The sequence below is a fragment of the Temnothorax curvispinosus genome, unplaced genomic scaffold (genome assembly GCF_003070985.1).
Source record: "Temnothorax curvispinosus isolate PA1 unplaced genomic scaffold, ASM307098v1 QBEX01013985.1, whole genome shotgun sequence".
NCBI lineage: Eukaryota > Metazoa > Arthropoda > Insecta > Hymenoptera > Formicidae > Temnothorax > Temnothorax curvispinosus.
Window position 1 is genome coordinate 163,014 of NW_020223765.1, and position 22,818 is coordinate 185,831.

The window sequence follows — 22,818 nt, forward strand, 5'->3', positions numbered from 1 at the left end:
AACGCAGCCATTTTGTTGTCCTCTGTGGCGGATTCCGTCACTTTTTCAAGCGCGACTTAATTCGCTCATTATGTCAATTATGTGTGATACTCGTTACTTTGAGGTTTTAACTCCGGCGCAATTTCACAATTTCGGATTTCGATCTTCGGCATATGCGAGAAGAAATATTATTACGTCGCGAGCGTCGGCGTCTCTCTCTTATTCGCACGGTCGTAAAATCAGATATCTGTTAAAATAATGTTTTCAAAATTTAACGGGCGCGACAATTAATTATTTCTAGTATCGATTATCTTAGACACGCTGCTTTAATGTAAAAATATTTTTCTGTTACAGATCAACGCAGAGTTACGACTTACAACTCCGCTGTTGCGCATCGGCACCGGTGAGTTATTTTTTTATTGCAATATCGAGGCAATAGATTTGTAAAATTATATTATAAATGTGAATAAAGTGCCTCTATCTATTGCCTCGAAATGGAAGACTCTCCCTCTGGAGAGTCTAGAAAGAATTTTTATAATTTATGATCTTCTGCCGACTTTTTATTACACAATGTTACGCGCACTCATTGTCAGTAATAGTGATACCGCCGCTACTTTGATATCCTAATTTATAACTTAATATAAAATCACGGTTCGGTATGTCCAGTCAGTCTACCCACAAAATATTTCGCGCTTTTGACGAGAGAAAATTTCTCGTGGGTGGCTAATTACTGCCCCGGTATTTTGATCTAACGTCGTTAATGCGAGTTTAATTCGTCGTGTAACGCAAATAATACGATATACGTTTCCACAGGTTGCGTCGCGTAATCGAGAAACTAATAATCGATACGCGTATCTTAATTCAATACATTACGGAAATGTACGCGACGATTTATTATTTATTTACGCGATATACATGATTGATAAACTGTACAAATAATAGTAATCGTGTATACGCTATGATCGGCGCCGCTTTCCATGATGGTGATAAATTCGAGACTAGATAGGCATTAAATGGAATATTATCGTGCCTAATTACTCTAAAGCGTTAATTACTACCGCTCTCGACGTATTGTCCGTCCCAAATTTTCCCTACTCGATTATGATTTCCGAGCGCGATATATACTCCCGACGAGTGTAATAACGAAATTCGTCTCATGATTAGTAGTTTATGTCGATGCGGAATGAGTATGGTTAATTACAACCGCTAATTAACGCCGATACGACGATCGTATAGCACGCGCAACATACTCTCGGCGCTTGTTACACGGCCTGTAACGCGCCTCTGTACAATAACGCGAAATGTGACGATTCGCCACTTTAGCTGCGGCGTATACTCGTTTCGCGCCTGCATTCGCGGCGAACAATCAAAACGACCCCTTCGAACAACCGAAAATCCGGAGTGAGACGGATCGACAATGACGCCGCGACACGCCGTCCGCGAATCGGTAATTATCGTTACACCGCGGTCTAGCAGCTAATCGCTATCACGCACCTTAATTAATGCCAAACTCGATTCTACGCTGCGTTCGATATATTACGCTGTGTGCGATATACCTTGAATGATTAAATGCGTCGTTCGCTCGCTCGATACTCGTTTCGCGCAATAGTTTCGATGTCGCTTAAGCGATTTGAAAAATGTACGCGAAAGATCGCGAATTGTAAAGAGAAACGCGCGTCACGTACGCCGAAACCAGCTACGAGCGATCGCGATAATTAGCGTGATGAGGATTAACCGTAGTTCGGAGCAAATTGAGAGAGATTAAGAGAGGATATCCCGGAGATGTCGCGGTGCCGTGTTACGGATAGTCCTTCCTGGTAACTCGTGAATCATGCATTACTTTCCTGTTCTAAACTATCTCGTGTTGTTCTTCGTAATCGCGGGCATCGGGAGTTTCGTTCGACGATCAATGATGGTCGCTGTACCGTGGACAGCAATTGGCGATACTCGCACGACAATCGGCTGTTGCACGTGCGCCATTTATCGCGGGCCGAAAGTTCCATCGCGCGCGTTAACGGGAACCGAAAAATAACGATCGATCGTCGCCTCCCTCGGTTATTTATTCTTTCGAAGTATATTGCGCGCGTATAAATCAGCGTCGGAGTATGAACCGCCGGGCGATCGTGGGATTAATTAGTACGCTGGTTCGTAATTAGCCGCGTTTTCCGTTCGGCTTTCCGCGATCAATTTTACTCGCCAGGGTATATGTTTGTGTTTGTGAGTATGTCGAATTACACAACATCGCCTGTGGAGCAATATAACCGGACGACACATCGACCGGTGAATCAATTTTTCATCAAATTTATATGATCGATTGTTTATCCACGCTAATTAGTATTTGAATGTATCTTTATATAGATCAGAGAGTTGTTAATTCAGGCAGTGCAGCTACGCATTTCGCAATGTTCACGAAATTTATATTATCTTTTATTTATGAATTGTTAACTATTCGCGGCGAAAGTTCCTTATCTCATTTAATTATGCAAATCTGCAGCTTTGCAGTCATAATTATTATCTTTTTAATGTGCGTCGTATTCCATGAATATTAGGATTAATTTTTGCAACTTTGTACCTTCTTTATTTTTAACTCGTTAAAAAACAAAAAAAATTTTTAACAGGTTAAAAATAGTGTATAAAAATATCGTCAAATAACGCAATATACGCTTTGATTGCGGTGAAAATTATATCTTTATACAGATCAGTATTAATTTTTTGACATTTTAGCTGTGTTTCGCAATATTCAGACTTATTTTATTACATCTTTTATTTATGGATTGCTAACTCATCTTTGCGGTGGAAGTTTCTCTCATTTAGTTACATTAATTTAGTTACAGTTAATTTTGCAGTCTTATTATTACAGAGTTTTTATATATACATCGTTATAAATTCCATGAATATTGAAATTAATTCTATTTTGAATTCGTTAAAAATAGATAAAGAGATGACGTCTTGATTACGAAGAAAGTTATATCTTTATATAGATCGGTGTTAATTTTTGAACATTGTTTATGAGACATTTTCATCGTCTTTTAATATACGTATTCCATAAATATTGGGAATTTTTACATTATCTTCTCTATTTTGAATTCATTAAAAACAAATACTGTACAAAGATATAGTCAAGTAGCACAATATCGCTTGATTATGAAGAAAGTATGATCCTTGTAAATCGAAGTAAGAAAGTCGATGGCGCTTCCACGCGGAAATGGTATTCGCGAACCGCACTGTCACGCTGATCTTTACACGGCGCGAAAGCTCGCCGCGCGTTATTAGACGGATACAAGAATAAGTGCGAGTGAAGCGATAAATCGTACGGTGAATTTAATAACAAGAATGTGAGGTGCGCGGCTCGCTGACTCGCTTAACGAAAAAGTATAGAACTGGCGGGCCGACCGATTATTTTGCAAAGGCCATTCAATCTTAATACATATTCCTACGCCCGAGCAGTGTTTTGCAGCCGCCGTTGCATTACGCGAGCGGATCGATACGCGTGCGAGGGATATTAATTCGATACGAACCTGGAGTCGTCGTGTTTGCATTCTAATGCGAATACCTTCTCGCATCGCCATTGCAAACGTATCGTGCTTAAATCGTACGGTCGATGCACCGGACGCCGGGTTACGCAATCGGTATCTCTCGGGCTACATGAATCCTTCTTTTTTTTTTACAATCAATTTAATTAGATCCCTCATCCTGCGCGCACGAGCGACGAGCGCGTTCACACGCGGGGGGCCGATGCCCGTTGGGTACAATTTACATGCAGAATTTCGTACGTACCTGCGGAGCTATGTAATGCATTGCGCGCGCGAAACGTCTGGCCCGGAATTCTCACGTTAATATGCGGCCGAATCAATTGTTTCTCGCCGTCGACTTCGAGACCGTGCGCGTCCCACGTGAAATTTCACAGATAGCTACGCGCCATTTCCACCCCGCGATTGAAATTTCATGAAGTTGCGCGCCAAACTTTCGGCTCACAAACTCACTGTTTTTGAATCAAACTTCCGTCGACGTCGGTGCGCATATGATATTGCGATATTTTACGTTCTACCTCAGATTCGGTAATCTGTAGAATTCTTAGATTTATCATGACACACACGTAAATGATAGTTCTTATAAAATAGAAAGATTTGAGATAAGAATTGTCGCTCGAACATTGTAGAAGGGATATACGACTTTCAAACGATTTCTATATCCGAAATCAATCAGTGCAGTTATTTCAGATTGGACTTTGTTTATTGAAACAATTAAAGTTATTTATATAACCTCTTTATAAAAGAAGCTCTGTTAAACATTATTTTGTAATAATTGATGTAAATAATTGATCTGCGCGAGTTACTTTGCTACACTTTGTATTTAAAGCCGTCATATTTCATTGGTTGACAGTCAATCGATTGCTCGTTTATTTGCTGTTTTTTTACCGTGAGCTAAGGCATAGACGAGTGCTATGCGGAGTTAACGAAAAAGAGAGAGAAAAAAAATGGGATAGAAGGACATTCGCGTATCACGGGAATGGAAGTAAGTGGGACGTAGCGTGGATGGCGTTTATATAGTTCATGTACACGAAGGTAATTTGACGATGATCACGCGCGGAAAGAAAGGCTCGACGCGGTGTGAAACGCGCGGAAAGAAGGAATCCTCGATTTGGCTGCTGATTGACAGACTTATTTACCTGTTAATGATGAATATCGGGAATAAACACGTTGCGCCTGTAACGTTTACATTTGCTCGACAGTTCTGAGCGCATCACCAAAGCGTTTTCAGCTCGATGACAGGCTTTATGAAGTTTGTACGTTTGTAGCAATCAACCAGTTTATATATATATCGTTGTGCAACGCGAATTATTCCTTGCAGTTGTGGCAATAAGAAGAAAACGAAGCTATGCATAATCGAGTTTTCTAAACCGATTTTTATTCTATGATTAGTTATCGATACTAATGTCTATGTAATTAATAAAATTAGGGAAAGTATTGATATTACATCTTTCTCGAAGATTCAAGAAAAGTAAATACTCAATACTTTATGAAAACTCTTGGTGCTTCAAGGCATAGAAATCTTATAATTAATTAATTAATTTTAAAGATGATTGGTCGAACATAAAATCGTGTTTTTTCATAGCGTTGAAAGTTAATAGTATTTCTTTCTATTGATATAAAATAAAACTCTCTTCGCAATAAATCTTTTCTACGCTTCAGGCGTTCTAAATGGAATGTTTCAATGATGTTGAATACATTCAAAACTCGAATATTTTATATGTTATACGTTTGATTTCATGCATTTTTTATATAAATGTCAGGCTACATTGTCGGCGATTATCATCTTCATGTGCTCGCATTTTAGAACATATAATATTAACAAGAACAATCCGGTCACTCTCTTTTTATTATTACATTTTTATTATCACATTATTTTGAGAGATACTTTATCGGAGTTTTCCAAGATTCACATAAAGAAGCTTACAGCACATGGCACATGCTGCAGGCAGAATTTTCTTTTCAATTAATATAACAGCATATCGGGGTCATATTGTTGACATTCACCTACGATATCGCTGAAATTGTAGTCGAATTCGGTTTTTAAATAGAATATAACGAGAAAACTGCAAATCTAGGTCGCTCAGATTGGAAATCGTTGACGCTTTTCCACGAAATTGTGAAAAATCAAATTCTCCGAAAATTGAGAACGTTGAAAAGTTATTTTCAACGCGAAAATCAACGGGTCAAATTCGGCCTCCAATTCTAGTCGATTGTCGAGAAAGCGTAGGGTGGTCTTCCGATCGGTGTCACCTTTAATAATGATAAAATCGATGAGGCGCGGAGATATTCTCCATGTCGGATATGTTTCGCGCCATTCACCGGTGGTCCCGTTATCTCTTTTAATCGCACGCGATAAAAAATCCGCGCCGCGAAATAGTGCAACAGTGGCATGGCCACGCCGTTCGCCGATATCAATGGAGAAAGACAAAAATTCCGACCGCGTTGGTTATAACCGCCGGTTACAAAGCGACCCCCAGTTGCGCGCCGCAATAATGGACACGCCGGACAAATAACGGAATCGATCCGTTGGTGACATATCGATTGGCGTGCGTTACTTATTGCTTCCGTCAACGAGTAATTTCCTCTTTATCCAGGACCGCGGTCCGTTCGTACGGATAGACGACATGGGCATGATGACTGGGTAATATGTTCGACAAATTGGTAAAGAGCTAATTACCGGCCGACCGCGGAAATTATGGCTGGCGTGCCGCGATATGGTAGCACGTGTAACGCATTTGATTCGTCGTTCGGCTGCGGTATATGCGTTTCTGTATAGTATACAGTACACACTGCTGTATGTAAGCGCGATGGGATAATAGTCGAATGTGCTGCGTTGCGGGAAAGGAGAACACACACTTGCTTCCTAATGCACGTTGAAATCGTTTTCCTTTAAATTTTGTTTTGATAAGCTTCATAACAAAAGCGAAATATTTTTGAATTTCTTGCATTTATTGCACAAAATTTAAATTTAGATTTTTTATATAACATTTGAATCTCACGTCAGTGTCGATATGCGAATAAATAGTTGAAAGATTATATTTTTATTTTGTCTTCTATCTCGTAACTAACATTTTCGAGCTTCTTATGAAAGTAATGAACATTTATGACGTTGTCTATAATAGCAAATATACTTCAATAATTAGCAATTGCGGACGCTAACGATAATTAATCGTTTATCGGTTCTTAGAACTTGGAGAATTGTCTCAAAGAGAGATAATATTCGTGACTTATTGTTAGATCAGTTCTAATAGTGACATGTTTACTTAACACAATTTCGCCGCAGGCAAGGAAGGATTTGCTATTGCAATGAAAGCTTAGCTTCCACTTCACGTCCCACTTGCCTGCTCCCATCTGCTCCCCTTAATCTGCTTTCGCACAGGCGAGGACAATGCGACTCACTGAAATGTATCGCATTGAAACTTAAGCTATCGATCCGTCGATAATGGCGTGCCGTGAATCGTTAGGCTATCAGGCCTCACGTTAATATTTTTTTAACTATCGCCTCTCGTTATAACCGCGGCAATCACGAATTTACTCGCTGCTATCGTTCAGATGACATTGACGTATGTATCATGATAATCTCTTTATCTGTGTAATATTGTGCTTACCTCCGTCTGGTCGATATGAATATAAAGCAGATGGCTGATTATGGATATTATGTGGAAATGACGCTCGCGTGTGTTTTCGTCGTTAGTTAATACGTAATCATTTGTCGTAAGAAGGAGAACTGCTTGTTCTCGCGATGCAAGCGTAAATTGCAAGACAAATTGCCACGACTACGCGAAATTCGAATTTGCATATATTTATATAGCGAAAGAATGCAGCACGGGAGAATGCAATAATTAAATACGCTATATCGCGTTTATCAATTAACGTAAATAGCGTCGGGACGCTGAAGTCGCGATTTGTTCAAAGTAACGCATTTAAAACGTCCGCGTCGCGGAGAAATCCTTGCGACTTGCTGCATTTGCCGCACATAAATCTGTAACTCCTGTGTGTTTACTGTATATCTCTAACCTTTCTTTTGTCGTGCCGCGAGCGAGAAAACTCCGCAAACTTTTTCTCCCGATGCACACGACAACCGCTTCATGCATCTTTGGTGCACTTTTCCGGCGCATCGACAGAACGAAGTTCTCTCTGTTCACTGGCTCCGAATTCGCGATCGCCATACTCTGTTACCGGCACTTCACTAAAAAATTTCTCCCTTTCTCGCGACAACGTTTAGGAATTTACTAGTTCTTCGTAGTTCGTCTGGCGATCGTTTATAAATTAAAAGTATGGGGGACTGCTTTTGGTTAAAAACATTTATGAATTTAATATTTTTCTTCATCATTGGTGAGATTTTACTTCGTCAAATGTCCGTACAATTTGGACTAAGAGGTTTAAGCAATTCATTTCCTTCGCACATTAATCGATTTTTTTATATGCCATTGTGTCCATTATATTAGTTACGATATAATAGAATTACATTTTTTTTCTGTTACTGAAAGGAAATACTATATCTTTTTCTAACTAGGATGATAGATGCTCATATTGCATTTATCATGCTTACAGACGATGTCTGCTATTACGTCCGTGCATTGTGTGATTATGGTTATTACGCATCGAAAAAAGTCTATAATCTTAAAAGCATACAAGGTATTTTTGCCTCAAGTTTCGAGACTATATGTATAACTTGAAAAACTTAAAAAAGAATTAAGTAAAAAATATAGCAAGATATTGATTTTAGGAAACATTGTTTTTTGTTTATATCAATTCTCGATAACGCAATATTCTCATTGACGTCATTTTTTAAACATGTAAAAATAATACAAAATGTTCAGTCTCGAAATTAGACATGAGATGTCTTGTGTGTAATCCTCAGATAGCATATAAAAATTAGTTATGAAAGAAAAAAGAAATTGGATGCGCGCAATGCATTTCCAAATATGATTCCGGAACTAGTCGACGAATACGAGCGACGTTTCCGACGAAAGACATGCCAAGTGAAAAGTGTCAACATTTGCAGTGCTTTTAGCATTATGCTTGAGTAGTGCGCCTTCTTGGGCACTTTATGCGCATTGACACATGCTTAATGCTCGCTTCACTCTGAATACACCATTTTATCGTACTTTTTCGAATCCTTTTACCGTGTAAATCATGATTGACGTGGCTACAAATGGAGCATATATGTACCAACGAATAATTACAATTGTTCGCAAAAAAGTGAATCCGTGGAAAAGTTACTACGCACAATGGAGCCCTAGAAAAACATGACTCGGTTAGCTACCAGTAAATAAGAAATATGAGAGATTACAATAATGTTTGATATATGGTATATCAGAATTCTAAACTAAACGATGGCATATAAATTTATTAATGTATCATCTCTCACCTCAATCACTTTCCTGACATATATAATACTTCAAAGTGGATGAAAAGAGCTCTAATCAAAGCACAGATAAAATTTTCTGCCGATTGAAAAGTATTAATCTTTATAAAGTTGATTTTCGATGTACAGTAAAATCATGATAAATGTATAAATCTGCGGTATAAATTTACATACAAATTTGAACTATATACGATATCAATTTGAATGATTAAAACAATAATAACAGAATTCGAAAAAGAACAGGCTTTTAATAGAAATATTGGATTTTAATTAAATTAAACTTTAGCAATGCGTTCGGTCCATTTTAGTGAAATACTTGTACAATTTGATTGGCTTGTATTAATAAATCTCAGGTATGTTCAATCTATATAACAGTAATAGTATCTTTGGGACTTTATTATTATATTCTGAATCTGATTGTGAGAGTAAATCTTTATTTAAAATATTCAAAATATAATTGGACGGAATTTAATTAAATTCTTACTTGCTCTCCATATTATACGTGAATGTACATTTTGATATTTGAATTTTTTTTAATTAAGTATTTTTAATAAGTATCAAGAATTGACAACAATAATGGGTAACGGGAAATTCTTGCATTATAAGATAATATTTTTATAATTTATTATAATTAATGTCTTACGCTCTACCCTGACTTCGTATTCGTTCGTTTCTCTGCATATAGTAGGCGCTCGTCATCGACAACAGGATTATGCAAAGTTGCAACCTTGTTAGACCGAATGCACCTGAAAAGTTCTAATACTTCCGTAAACGACGTTGAATTAAACAGTTTCGAGCCAAAGCTCCTCAGGAATTATATACGTTGGCGCTCAGCGCCGCTCGAGATCGACGAGGCTAAAATTTCTCCCGGGAAATTGGCGACTAATCCGTTCATTTCCAAACAAGAAATTAGTTTAGGAAGTCCCGGAATGTCAAATTAGTCTTACGATCTTTCTAAAAAATGTACGCTTTTTTTCCCCCTTTGTTTATATTTTCTATTATTAGAACAAGAATCACTTCTTTTTCTACGTATATAAATACCAATTATATTAATATACAGTAAATGAATAGTTTTGCATTTTTTACGCGTTCTAATATTACACTGAGAAAAAAATACTTAAAAATTTATTTGTTTATTCTTTCACAGAAATAAACCGTATATTCGACAAATAAACTTTTAAGTATTTTTTTCTCAGTGCAGTACTTTTATATACCTATTATACAAACTAAGTTACTATATGCACAGCTAAGTCTGAGATAGCGTTTTTTTTTTTATAAATTCAAACTCCGCTCGAAATGCATACGATGCACGATTGCGAGATCGTCAGGCGATCTATTACGTAATCTGCGTAAAAGGACGAAACTCGACATTCGTGGTATCTGAACAGCACGAAGTGCGATCGACAGTCTCTTGCAAAATTGACAGCTGAAGCTGCCCGTCACAGGGACCGCAAAATTCGAACGTTCGATTTAACCAAGCGTTACGATCGGTAGCGAGATATCGCGGAGCAACGAAAATTCGTCAAAAGCGAGCTGGGAGTTGCAACCTCCCGAATCCGATGACATCGATCGAAACAGTAATAGCCCCGCTCTATTTCTTTCTTTACCATTCGCCGTTCTTCGTGCGCTCCTTCCTCTCTTGGCGACTACTCGAATCTTTCCGCCGCGATCCCCCTTCTCCCTACTGAAAAACCCATTTATCCGTGCACGAGTGCTCCTGTGTTGCTGATAAACCGGACCACCGGCTATCCCGATGAATATAAATCCAATTGCTGTACCGACGTATTATCCTAGCTATATTTTTAACGGCGTGATAAAACAGCCACGTTACGGTGAAAATCCCCAGAAACTTCTATGTTCGACCGCGACACTTTGAGTATCGACGTAGAAAGCGATTGCACTATAGAAGTAATTGTTCCCGTACTCGGAATTTTTTTATGTGCATTTCTTACGCTTATCTAATATCCATAAATATCGTCTCCAAGTGCACTATTTTTCTTGCGATTAAATTAATACAATTTATTATTATTATAGTATTAGCAATTTTTTTTGTTAAGTAATTATTTAATTTTTTAATGTCTTTATTTTAATTTGTTTCTTACTTGTTTAACTAAACGTGCTATTTGAGAGCAAATAATAAATGGACAGATAGTAGAACTGATATATCTATATATTTTTTATTGGAATAGAAAATTAGCATTAAAATTATATACATATTTAAATAATGTAGAAATGTAATCATTGATATATATTTGACACAATATTTTTGAAGGATACGTTATTGTGTTGCAAAGTATGTTACTAAAAACATTATTTTATACATATAACTTTTATTTTGGGCAATTCTGTATATTGTTCTCGCATATTTATTTATGCTACTTCCATTAATATGTGTTTCTTTTACTTTTAATTAATATATAATATATTTTATTAAGTAGAAATGAAACATATACTAAATATATATTTCAGATGATAATAATGCTGTGCATGAGTATAATTTTCTTAATTTGCGGCGCCACTCACGGAATCGTGTACCGTAAATCATATCACCCTCTTTTTCAAGAATCCGCACCAGCGCAAGTGAGTACGCATATATTAACCAGATGATAAATGCGCACGCATTGCGACACAATAAATTGGCAGTGCGGGTCAATATATTTTTTTCGTAGGGCACGATGATAAAATGTACATATATGTATATATAATCTCGTTTTCTGTCTCTTTCTCTGGATTTTATTTGCGCTACTTTAATACCGAAAAATCCCCGGGATTTTCAATCGCTTATAATCCTGGAAACGAGTGCAATGCCGTGACATTTCCATCGTGGAAAAATCAATATTAAATTGCTCAAACAATATTCTTCCCCATTTATCGAACTCCCTTAGTACGTTGTAGACATTTAGCCTCTTATCTTACAAGTAGTTTGTACAAGAATATGTTACGAGAACTTAAAACTCTTTAATAACGTTTCAAAGTAATTCGACAAATTGCTAATGCAAAAGAATCTTAAGAATCTTTAAGAAAACAATGAGTATGAGCACGGCCAGGTAAATTCCTCTCTTGTAATATACGTTTTCATTACGCTTACTTGCTGGAGAGTCTAGGGACCTAGGCATTCTCTTGCCTGCACTTCCGGTTCAACAGGCATTAAGATGAGTATCGTTGACATCGTTTCCGCCTAGAGACGTTGCGCCCGGCTCGCGAGGTAGAAATTTAACGAACAAGACAAAATCGAGGGTTTTAGTAGAGAAATGGGGAGGGGAAAAAAAAGAGGAGCTTCCTTTCTGATGTATCTCCCGAAGGAAAGTTCTGCTCGTTACGAGAACGTTCGCGAAGCGAAGCCGTGATTTATTCGCTCAAATATATATGTCACGCTCTTCTATCGGAAAGTTCGTAAAACTTCAAAGAGCTTTCATTATTTATCGAAACTTGTAATTTGCAGAGAAAGAAAGAAAGTTAGTTGATTGATGAATATGCGTAGGCATACATCCGCGAAAAGCTAAAAGGATAGATTAATTTGTAAAAAGCAAAAAATATCCATTGTTAAGCTTAATTAATATCGATATTCTCCCCGATGTGACTCAGGCATATTAATTCAGCCTTTGGTGCAGGCTGAATATATCGAGCTGAGTCCTTTGATGAGAGTAACTGTACGCATAGCTCCTGCTGTGAATTATAATCATAGTGTTCATTGTAGCTACTTTTTACGCTCTTTTTACGTTACTTTTTCCGTTATTAAATTACGGGTACTACTTTACCTCTCGTATCATTTACATCCGTCCGTTATTTTACAATATTGCAGTATCTTCGATTAGATTATTACGTTATTTTTTTATTGACACGAATATTCTTCTACACGCAGCGCGGTGCTTCTAACAATTTGTACACAAAGAATAATTAATTTAGTCGCAAGTCTGCTCACGACACATGATTTTAACCCTTTCGCCGTACATAGGTTCCACCGAAGTGCACTTACACCGTGCACTGAAGTTTCCACTTGCGCCTGTGTATAAACTTATTTACGACTGTGCCCCGAATACAAGAGGATGCATTCGCCCTCTAGTTTTCAACATGCTCTATTGTTCTCCTATAAAATATTTGAATTAAATTACACCAATCATTGTGTGCTGCCAGCAGCATAAATCAATTCTTTTTTGAAAAGATTATTTAAATCCAACTTAAAAGGAAGATATATAAGTATACAGGATATAAATAGGTCGTATTTCGTGCGGTTATAATTCATGTCTCGGCAATTTAAATGTAGATGTTAGCAGCACATTTATCGCGTAAAGTGAAAACTATCTGCGATTGCGGAAATAGCGTGCAGTCTTTCTGCCGTACTCGATCCGGTGAAAATAAAGTGATATAAACCATGTGTAAATTAGATTAATTTGAAAATACGAAAATTATAATTTCCCGAAATCATATAATTCTTTAAGCAACTATGTCTGTGAATATTATTTACGTATAATCCTTTGTGGTCTTAAGCTGGGATATTTAGGATATACTTGCCAAAATATCTTGAATAACCCAGATTACAACCGCAAAGAGTTAATACCAGGTTCTATTACAAACAGCAATACAAGAGCTTTCATCCGAGTCACGTCAGCATTCCGCATAAAATACAAACAAGAGCTATTTTCTCGACTAAAAAATTTTCTGATGTCATAACATTAAAATATATTTACGTACACTCGTAATATTTTTACGCGAGATGTCTTTTCTGGAGAAAAAGCCCTGCTTGCGTTTGGGAAACACGTCGCCCGGACGCGAGTTAAATTCTCTAAATGAAGAAGATCTGATTTATACCACTTTATCTCTCGTTCGTGCGTCCTCGACGACGAGAGGATTAAACTCGACATACGCTCGTCGTCGTGGTCCAACAGAAAGTCGTAGATCGGGGCGCCTGTCGGCGATAGCGGTGGAGTCCGTCGACGTCGCGCGCGGAAACGACGGAAACGGGTGCAACGGCGTTAGCCTCGTTAGCGTCACCGGCTGCGCGAACCTACAGCAAACTTTCCACGAGAATAATCTCGTTTCTGCTCTCTCGGTGGCGTGCAACTTTCGTCTTCGCGGCGTTTATTCGCGCGGAGGAGCGCGTCAGAAGTGCGCTCCTTTCGCGCGCGGTTTCGAGAAACAATAAGTGCGGGTCAATTAGCGGGGTAGGTACATCAACCACGTGCCCCGCGGGGGTTAAGGTTTAAGAGACAGACGGGCGGGATGAGCGGAGTGTGAGTCGAAAGGGAGCGGACGGGAAAACGAAGCGATGGCGCGAGTTAAAAGTTTCGGAACGTCGGGTAATTTGTATTCATATTACGGCACGTTGGAGAGGGCGGATATATACGGAGTAAGGGTGAATTTTCGTCGGCCAGCAACTTCGGAAGCGCGCCCGTGCCTCTCGCGTTTACGAGTCTTGGTACTTAAAAGCTCATTTCGCTGATTTGTAACGTCCGCGGCACGTTCGCAAAGCTCGCGTGCTTAGCTTCGCTGATATCAGTCGGCTCAGGAGGAAAAGAGAAAGAACACCATTCTTTCTCTCTCTCTTTCTCTCGCATTTGTGAAAGACGGAAGTCTTGAATATTATGAAACGCCGCCACGAACGAGCGAAGCTCGTACTTCGTTCTTGACGCCGACGATTAATATCGCGCCGTCGCGAACAACGCTTCGGTGGGAACGAACTGCTGCCCTCATAATTAGACAATATTGAAAAAGTACTAAAACCGCAAATTACTTCGCGCTTAAGACGTGACATTATTAATAAGAAAACGCCTCCAATTTTAATTTATAAATTTAAACGAAATTTTATAAGTATATAAAATTAAGAGATGATGTAACTTTCTTTTCGCTTGCGTTTAAGCAGTTTTTTAAAGTAATTGGTAAAAAAATTAAACGCATTTATTAATTTTACATTTTCCCATAAGTAATACAATTATAGAAATTCTTACATGTATAAAATATTAGTGTTTATTCTAAAATCAATAACAGAAACTTGTCTTACACAAAAATTATCATGAAGATAGAGAATTTCACGCCGCATATATTGTCCAGTATCACTTTATATTTCGCAATGTTTAAGACTTTAATGAAACGAAAGCCTTGAAAATTGTGAAAAGCTAGCGCGCGTCTAAGGCTCGTGCTTTGTTTTCATGATCGTCGATTAATATTACGAAGGAACGGTAGCACGGTATAATTGAAAGATATTACGAAATTTATGCACAGCAATATGAAGCAGCGACAAAGATAATGGGAATCGCGAACTGGTGCTCAGTTGCTGGTCAACTACTCGACGAGAAGCATTAAAATTGGTATGTCGCGTCGAGAACACTCGCGTTTCGCAATTACGTATGTTGTTACGATCGTGATAATTGGTAAAGACTTGAATCAACCGCGTGTAATGTTTGTGAAATCTATATATCCGTTCAACGGATTTAGCATGACATAAATACAGAAATTATGGAAAATGATGGAAATCATAGCGAATTATGAAAGTGTCGGATACTACGCGAAAATGTACATGTAAATCGCACGATGAACGACGGATGGACAATGAATCGGACAGATAATGTTATACGATCGCGGTGCGATAGAAAGGTAGATACCGGGCGAGCAATTCTCTCGAACGATAATTACGACTAGATGAAAGCGCAGACGATGAGAATCGGATAGACCGCGAAATCGAAGTAGCTACAAAATTTTTAGCGGCACTCAGTGCTGACCGTAAAACTCTTGTACGTTTAAACCGGCACCGGTAAATTCCCGGGCATTTCGGATTTCCGGATTAGCTGTGAGACGGGTCCGTGGCATATATCCGTTTATCCCTTCCGACCACTACGTTTCCGACGCAACCACCGCTGAAAACAATCCGTTAAAAAAGGAACGCGTATACTCGCGTACGCACGTATACGCCGCGCACGTGAACGACACGCGAACGGAGGACGTGAATTTTTTAACGTCGGAAACGACGGACGTCCGCAGGTGGCGTCGAATATTTCGCGGCTCGTTTCGAAGTGGGCGGAGAGATTGCGGATAGGAAGAACAATAGCAAACACGCCGCGCGTTGTCCACACGTATGTGCTGTACCCCGGGATTATTGTAACTTCGCCATTTTCCAGCAGGACAAGGGTTTATTAATATCGCAGCGGGAACGCGCAGCGCTTCCATTCGAGACACTGCGCGGACGGATTAATGCCGCGCTTACTTCTCGTTTACGAGATTACCCAAACTACTCGTCCGCCTGGGATTTAATGCAGGTACGTACCCTTTCTCCGCCGTACGTTCTCCCTCCCGACAAATCCCGAACTACCCTCGCGACGCGAACTTTGCGAATTCCGGGACCGACCGTGACGGCGCCGCGCCGTGAAAACATTTATCGACAAATTAATCCGTAGTAAATATCGGACCGTTACGGACGCTCGGGTAGTAGTCAACAAGCTTCCTGGCAGTCTGCCGTTGTGAATCTGGTCTGCACCCTCGGTATCGACCTACCGGATAACGGTGTTTTTCAATTTACGCTAATTGCGCGCTTCGTAAACTCTGTTTACCGGTGACTTTCGGTTTCGTGGCGTGCATCTTGTCGGCATGAATCTCCTGCCGCGTTAATTCCGAAGTCTCATGCAATTTCTCGACCAATTTGAAGAATTACGGTAACAAAATTCATTTGGTCACCCTATTGATTTCATTCCTTTTATTTTTATACTATACAGATAGATATATAACGTAAATGATTTTTTGCGGTAGAAAATGTTTTTATAAACAATATTTCCAAATATATTTTACAAAGATATTTCATTATATTTTAAAATTTGTAATAACAAAATATAAAGATTTTTTTTCAATTTTTTAATTTTAATTTTAACACGAGAATTTAATTATTATTATTATTATTATTATTATTATATTTTATAAATCCTGCTTTAATAAAAAATAATTTTTGTTGTCTACAAAATTGATAACATTTTAGATTATTAGTATACTATAATTTATGCAAAAGATTCTTGTTAAATGCAAAGCATAAAGAATTTCATGCAAGCTTCTCAACACCTTAAGCATATAGCTTTAAAGGCATTTCTCTCTTTACTTTTACCTTTACTCATTTTATCTCGAAAATGCCAGTTAGACGATGCTAGATTCGGCTTTTGCTTTATCAAAGATTCCAAGCGCTCTAACGATTATACAATGCAGTCCAATACAATTATAATTTTAATTCGTAAATAAAATTTTAAAACATTTTTTATGAAATATTTGTTATATTAGAAAAAGATTGATTGTTTGGAGATGAAAGTAAATCGCAGTGTCAATTTAATGAGTACTTTTGTTGAATTTTTTCTGACTTTGTGTCGCTCAAAGCGTAAAAAAACATTATTTCCGGACACATATTTCCGGAGATACTGTCGCAATACTATATAAATGCTGCTTTATAATGACATTTAAATAATTTTAATAGATTGACATTATCATATATATAATATCCGTCTCCAATATTAAATACCTTTTCCAATATGCGCGAGAGGAAATCCAATATATGCGGTTGCATCACTTTTATTTCGAGTATCTTGATCCGTAATTAATCTGTCTCTTATACGTATATATAGCGTAGCGTGCGAGTTGTAATGAAATCGTTTGTCGCGTATCGACAGACACGCCTGCAGTGTTGCGGAATTAACGATGCGAGCGACTGGACCAGATATCCTGGTTTGCCCGAGCCCCCTCCGTCCTGCTATTCCACGAGGTTCGTACAACACCCTAGAAACACCTCTGAGTGCACGAGACGGCCAGCGGTAACGCAAGTTTCAGATTTAGTACCGAGAGTTGCCTCGAGGATTCGTCCGAGATGAGAATCCAACAAGCCCGCTAAGCGGCGCGCGTCCTGGTTTCTCTTTAAAGAAACTCTCCCGGTGCCACTTAATCGATCCCCACTCGGCTTTTCGGGTACGAGGGCGCTACGTATGCATCGTTGCTTTTAGGCGGATCATGTTGCTCGCCAAAACGCGAGAGCGGCTTGCAGATGATCCGATATATCTTACCAGTCTGATGAGCAAGTTTCTTTAAGACTTCGTAGACTCTGGAGAGATATTGTTCAGTATCACAAAGATTTATGTGTCAAAGTGTTTTGTATCATCTTTAAGATTCTTTTTAAGACTCATCTTTATTGATGAAATAAAAGCCAGGATGCATATAGAGATACAAAGACAAACAATAAACTTTCGTTAAAGGGGAACAAATTCGTCCCGCATCTTACGATTGATTTTCTTTCCGCCGTACTTGAAATCAGAATTGACGATGTATTAAACGTATGATCAAACTTTTAAACCGCACGATAGAATTCGCACTCCTCAGAAATTGACGTCTGCCGATACTTTTTATCGCGTAAAATCTCCCGCCTGATATTCGACATCGCGAATCAAGTTCGATAAGCCTTCAGTTACCTATATATTTAGCGCGATCCGGTGATGGAATTATGCCTATTTAAAGGTATCAGTAGAAATATATACTTGTCCGTCGTAATTGAAAAGTGACACACTACGAGCTGCGTTGAATTTCCGCAGCTGTCACGAGAACGCAGTATATTTTGCTGTAGGAAACTGGTAGGGGAAAGTTCGTGTCGTCCGTAGCGTGTAACAGACGTCTGTTATACCACTTTTCGCGCATTTTCGAGTTTTCAAAACGCTCAGCGTTACCTATCAACGGACAGCATAAAGGGAGAAGAGATCGCTTTATCAATACGACAGCTCGTATTATAACGCGATTACGTGTACTTTACCGGACGTATATTTGGAGTCATTTACCGCGCGATCATTATTCTCATTCGAAAGGGAGGCACGGCCTATTATGATAATGACGTCGAAGGCCTTTCATGGAGACCGACGACAATGCACGTACACGTGTCCCTTCGTCGAACGCGATGTTGTATGCTTAACAAACCGCGTTTGGTCCTACGCTTGACAAACCGCGCGTACAGCCATAAATTAGTTTAAATATTGATTCTCATTTTAATGCGAGGCGAATTGCGCGCGTTGTACAAATTATATCTGATTACGTCATGTCGGATTTGTCGCCCGCAAGATATACGCAGTGCGTATTTAACGCGTTAATAATCGACACAGGATCTTGATTATTCCGACCGTATATTCTTTTGATCACTGATAGCGGCATTTCATCCTTCATTTCAATATAGCGGAAACAAGTCGCCGGATAAATCAATGACGAGCATTACGATACGTTACGAAGAGTGTCACCAGCTGCTGGTGCGGTTTTTGCGATATGAAATTTACGAGTTCGTCGTCGACACTAAAAAAAAGATACTTTTCGCCTAAATTACGAGCGGAATATAATCGGATGCTTATCGTCTTCGAGCAACGCGTTGTGCAATCTGGCAAGGAACATTAATAATTCTTTATTCTCATATTATATCGACCGATTGTTTTTATAACTCGAAGTTACCAGAAGTTGCAACCGTGCTAAATGTTGGAGAGAATAATAAAAAGTCAAAATTAAAGAGCGACATCAGCGAAACCACGTCTGTGCCATACTTTTGCCATTATACATATTTTTCATGAAAATGGAAAATCCACTATTCTCCCATGTGCCATTCTGCGTTTCTTTATACACATACATTTTTCATTCAAAGCAATATACGTCTGTTTTGCATTTTTCGCCGTGGTGTATTTTATATAATATTTATAAAGAAATATTGGCAGGAAAAAGAAATATCAAAAATGCACTTGATAGATAAATTTTTGATAAGTGAAACCTGTACGCGTCAGTAGATAAAACATTTTTATATATACTTAATGAAAACAAATTAATTTGAAAATGATTTAAATAATTTATCATGCTTAACATTAGATTAACATAATAGTTCCATAAATTAAAACTAAAAATGTTCTTGCTTTTTACTTAATTGTAAGTGATTTATTAATAGTGGTGTTCCAATCAGTAAAGACAATTAATTATGACATCAAGCCCTTATAATATATTGCGGAAAGAAGGGATATTTTCCATTACACTAATTAATTTTTTATTTTACGTAAAATATAAGTCTTTTTAGTATAAGATTAATATTGCAAAGCTCTAGTATCTATATGTAACTAAACATTTTCAATAAAATTTTAGAATTTTTTGCAATGTAATCAGTGAACGAGTGAAACATTTTTTTTTACAATTTTTAGTACATGTTTTTATTTTCTTCCCATTCTCTTTTAAAGTTACGTCTTTTTTATAGATAAAGTTTTCTCACAGAAATGTAGTTGTTTTTAATTTAATTTAATTTCATCCATTTTTTATTTTAGCGCGAGTCCGAATTTATTTCTGTTTAAAATCTGTTCTAACTCCAATATGTACACAAGGGACGCAAAATAACTTTTCTTTTGCATTTGCTAAAAGTTCTTATTTAGGTTCTTGAAGCGACAGGTTTTCCTTTACATCAACAATTCTTAGATAAACTGCCGGAAAATTAAATTCATTAATTGAAATAATTTTAATTATAACGTTAATATTTCTTTGAACGAGAAACTATTCACGCGCTGGTTTATTCGAACGCGTATTTCCGTTGTCGTCAAATCTGAGTCCGTTCTCTTTTGTCCCGACTAAAACTGATTTCTCGTTCAGGCAGCTAGCCATCGATCACGGCAAAGTAAACGTCTCGTACCAGTGTCTGTCTAACGGACGCGAGAAAGCAGCTATTAACGTATAGGTATTAGCCCTTGTCGCGAAGATTAAGTTGCATCCGAACTAAATTGCACTGTACGGCGATCGGAAACGTTCGTATACGCTGCACACAACGCCGACGCTTCTTTTCTCTATTAATAATTCCTACGGGTACTTATGCGAGTTTCAACGAGGCCGTGAGCAAGGAAAATTATTTTTATCTGTCGTACACAAAGAGTGTGCACACGTATCCGTGCATATGCGCATATGCGATGTCCGGCGGACAAACGAGGGTGCAAACAGGCCGGCCGAGGAGATCGATGCTGCACTCTCGCCGGCAAAACGTCACGCAACGTCGCTTATGCATATGACCCACGTTGGCAGGGAGGAAGAATGGTGAGAGAGAAAGAGAGAGAGAGGGAAGGGGAGAGAAAGAGAGAAAGGTGGTAAAAGAAAGAAACAAAAAGAAAGAAGAGCGATCGCCATCAAGTCCGAAGCACGTTTTTCTATAGACGCGGTTACGTCCTGTCGCAACGCAACGCAACGTAACGCCGACACTTTTATATCCGCGATGCAACAGTCATACATTATGCGTCGCGATTCTTCTCACGAGAACAATGAGTAAGCGCATCAGGTCAGGTGGCATCTCGTCGATGCCGGAATTGATTTGAAAGTTAAGCCCCGCTTTCGTAGGCGAGGAGCATTGGAAAGCGCGCCGCTACGAGCGAATTTATCACGAGGTGTTCTCGCGTGACTCGCGCCCTCCTGAAAATATCTAGTCCGTGTATCTCTCCCGTCCGTTTCCTCTCGCACTGTTTGTGCGCCTCTCGCAACGTATACACGTGGCCTCTTGTATTTTTTTATTGGTGCCCGTGCACATCCGTCGCGAGGGAAATCCGGGCGACTCAGCGTTGGCTTTTTTACCGTCGCCGATGCGTGAGCGTGACTGCAATGCTGATATGATATTTATGTGATATGCGTTATACCACATTACATTACGATGTTTCAATTCGCGCGTAAAATGATTTACCTGTGATAAACGAATGACAGTTTCAATCGATGCGTACTGTATCTGCTGTTATAATTGTTATAGCCATATTCGCGTGTCGCTTTATAAACATTTCAATAAATTTTCGTTTTGTTCATATCGGCGTATCAAAAGAACGAGTTTATACAGCAATGTAAATATTTAACTTTTTAGAAGCGAGAATATTTTTATTTCTACAGTAACGTCGTAAAATATTTTCATATACGTTCGATCAAATCGCAAAAATAGGATAATCGCGCAGAAAAGGAAAGAGTCAATAACTCATGGTGCTTTTGTGATGCTTCTGATAATGAAAATTTAGTAAACCTACGAATTCCGCGAATGCTTGTGCATCGAGGCGAAGTACCGCGTTTATATTGACGTGCGATTGCGACCACACATTACGTGCATTCCACGCTGCAGTGTCCGCAAAGAAGCCGCGAAAGAATTACAGATTTTTCTACTCGGGATATTTTATTCTTGCCGACAGGTGACCTGATGCGAGCGCGAGGATAGTGATGAGCACAGCTGCCGGACTGCCATAACGTGCAGCGCGTTGATACTTCTCCCGAGATGAACTTTTCGCTACTCACTCTGCCGTGAAATGCACAAGCTCACGGGGTCGCGACCACAGTCCGACATCGCGGTGTTATATTAAAACTTTCAGTCCGATAGATAATCCCATTAGCACTTTTAATTTTCGTTCAAAGAAATCACCGCGTCCTTTGTCCCGAAGTTTTTACTTAATATGCGATCATCTACCGTGGGCCTCTCCCGTTCGCGCGGAACATTAGCGACTTGCTTGAATTATTGTTATCTTATTGTTTAGTGTATACTCTTTCCCACGAATATATTTCTCAAGTGTTGATTCCTCAAGGCTAATAACCTCGTAATCAGAATTTTAGTTGCATTTCGCGTTTACGTAATGCGTTAACGTGTATGGTTTATAATTTTTCTAGAGTAGATAAAACGCGCAATATCTCTTGCGTGCTGCTGCTAATGCACGCGAAAAATTAGATCGTTCGTAATGTCGTTGCTGCCACGCTAAAACGCGTTAAAGCAACGCCAAAAACGTTGCTTAAATATTTGTATGCAATTGCCAGGGGAATAAATACGCGCGTTGCAAAACCATCCCGACCATTTGCAAATTTATCTCATGTTGAGTAACAATTCCATTCGTACGATACAGTAAAATCAATCTGTTGTAGGTGCTATGTGATACTTTGAAAGTTTAATTATAATTGATGAATTAACTTGTAAAT

The 22,818-nt window shown here is 38.7% G+C and overlaps 1 protein-coding gene across 1 annotated transcript in view; it reads left to right on the forward strand.

Annotated features, from left to right (window-relative positions):
* Positions 1-22,818, forward strand: part of LOC112464147 (tetraspanin-9-like) — a 45,636-nt gene that overhangs the window by 19,078 nt on the left and 3,740 nt on the right. The window contains exons 3-5 of the mRNA XM_025030979.1: positions 11,353-11,463; positions 15,996-16,133; positions 17,520-17,611. Of these exons, the coding sequence (XP_024886747.1) occupies positions 11,353-11,463; positions 15,996-16,133; positions 17,520-17,611 (341 nt within the window). The remainder of the gene's footprint in view (positions 1-11,352; positions 11,464-15,995; positions 16,134-17,519; positions 17,612-22,818) is intronic.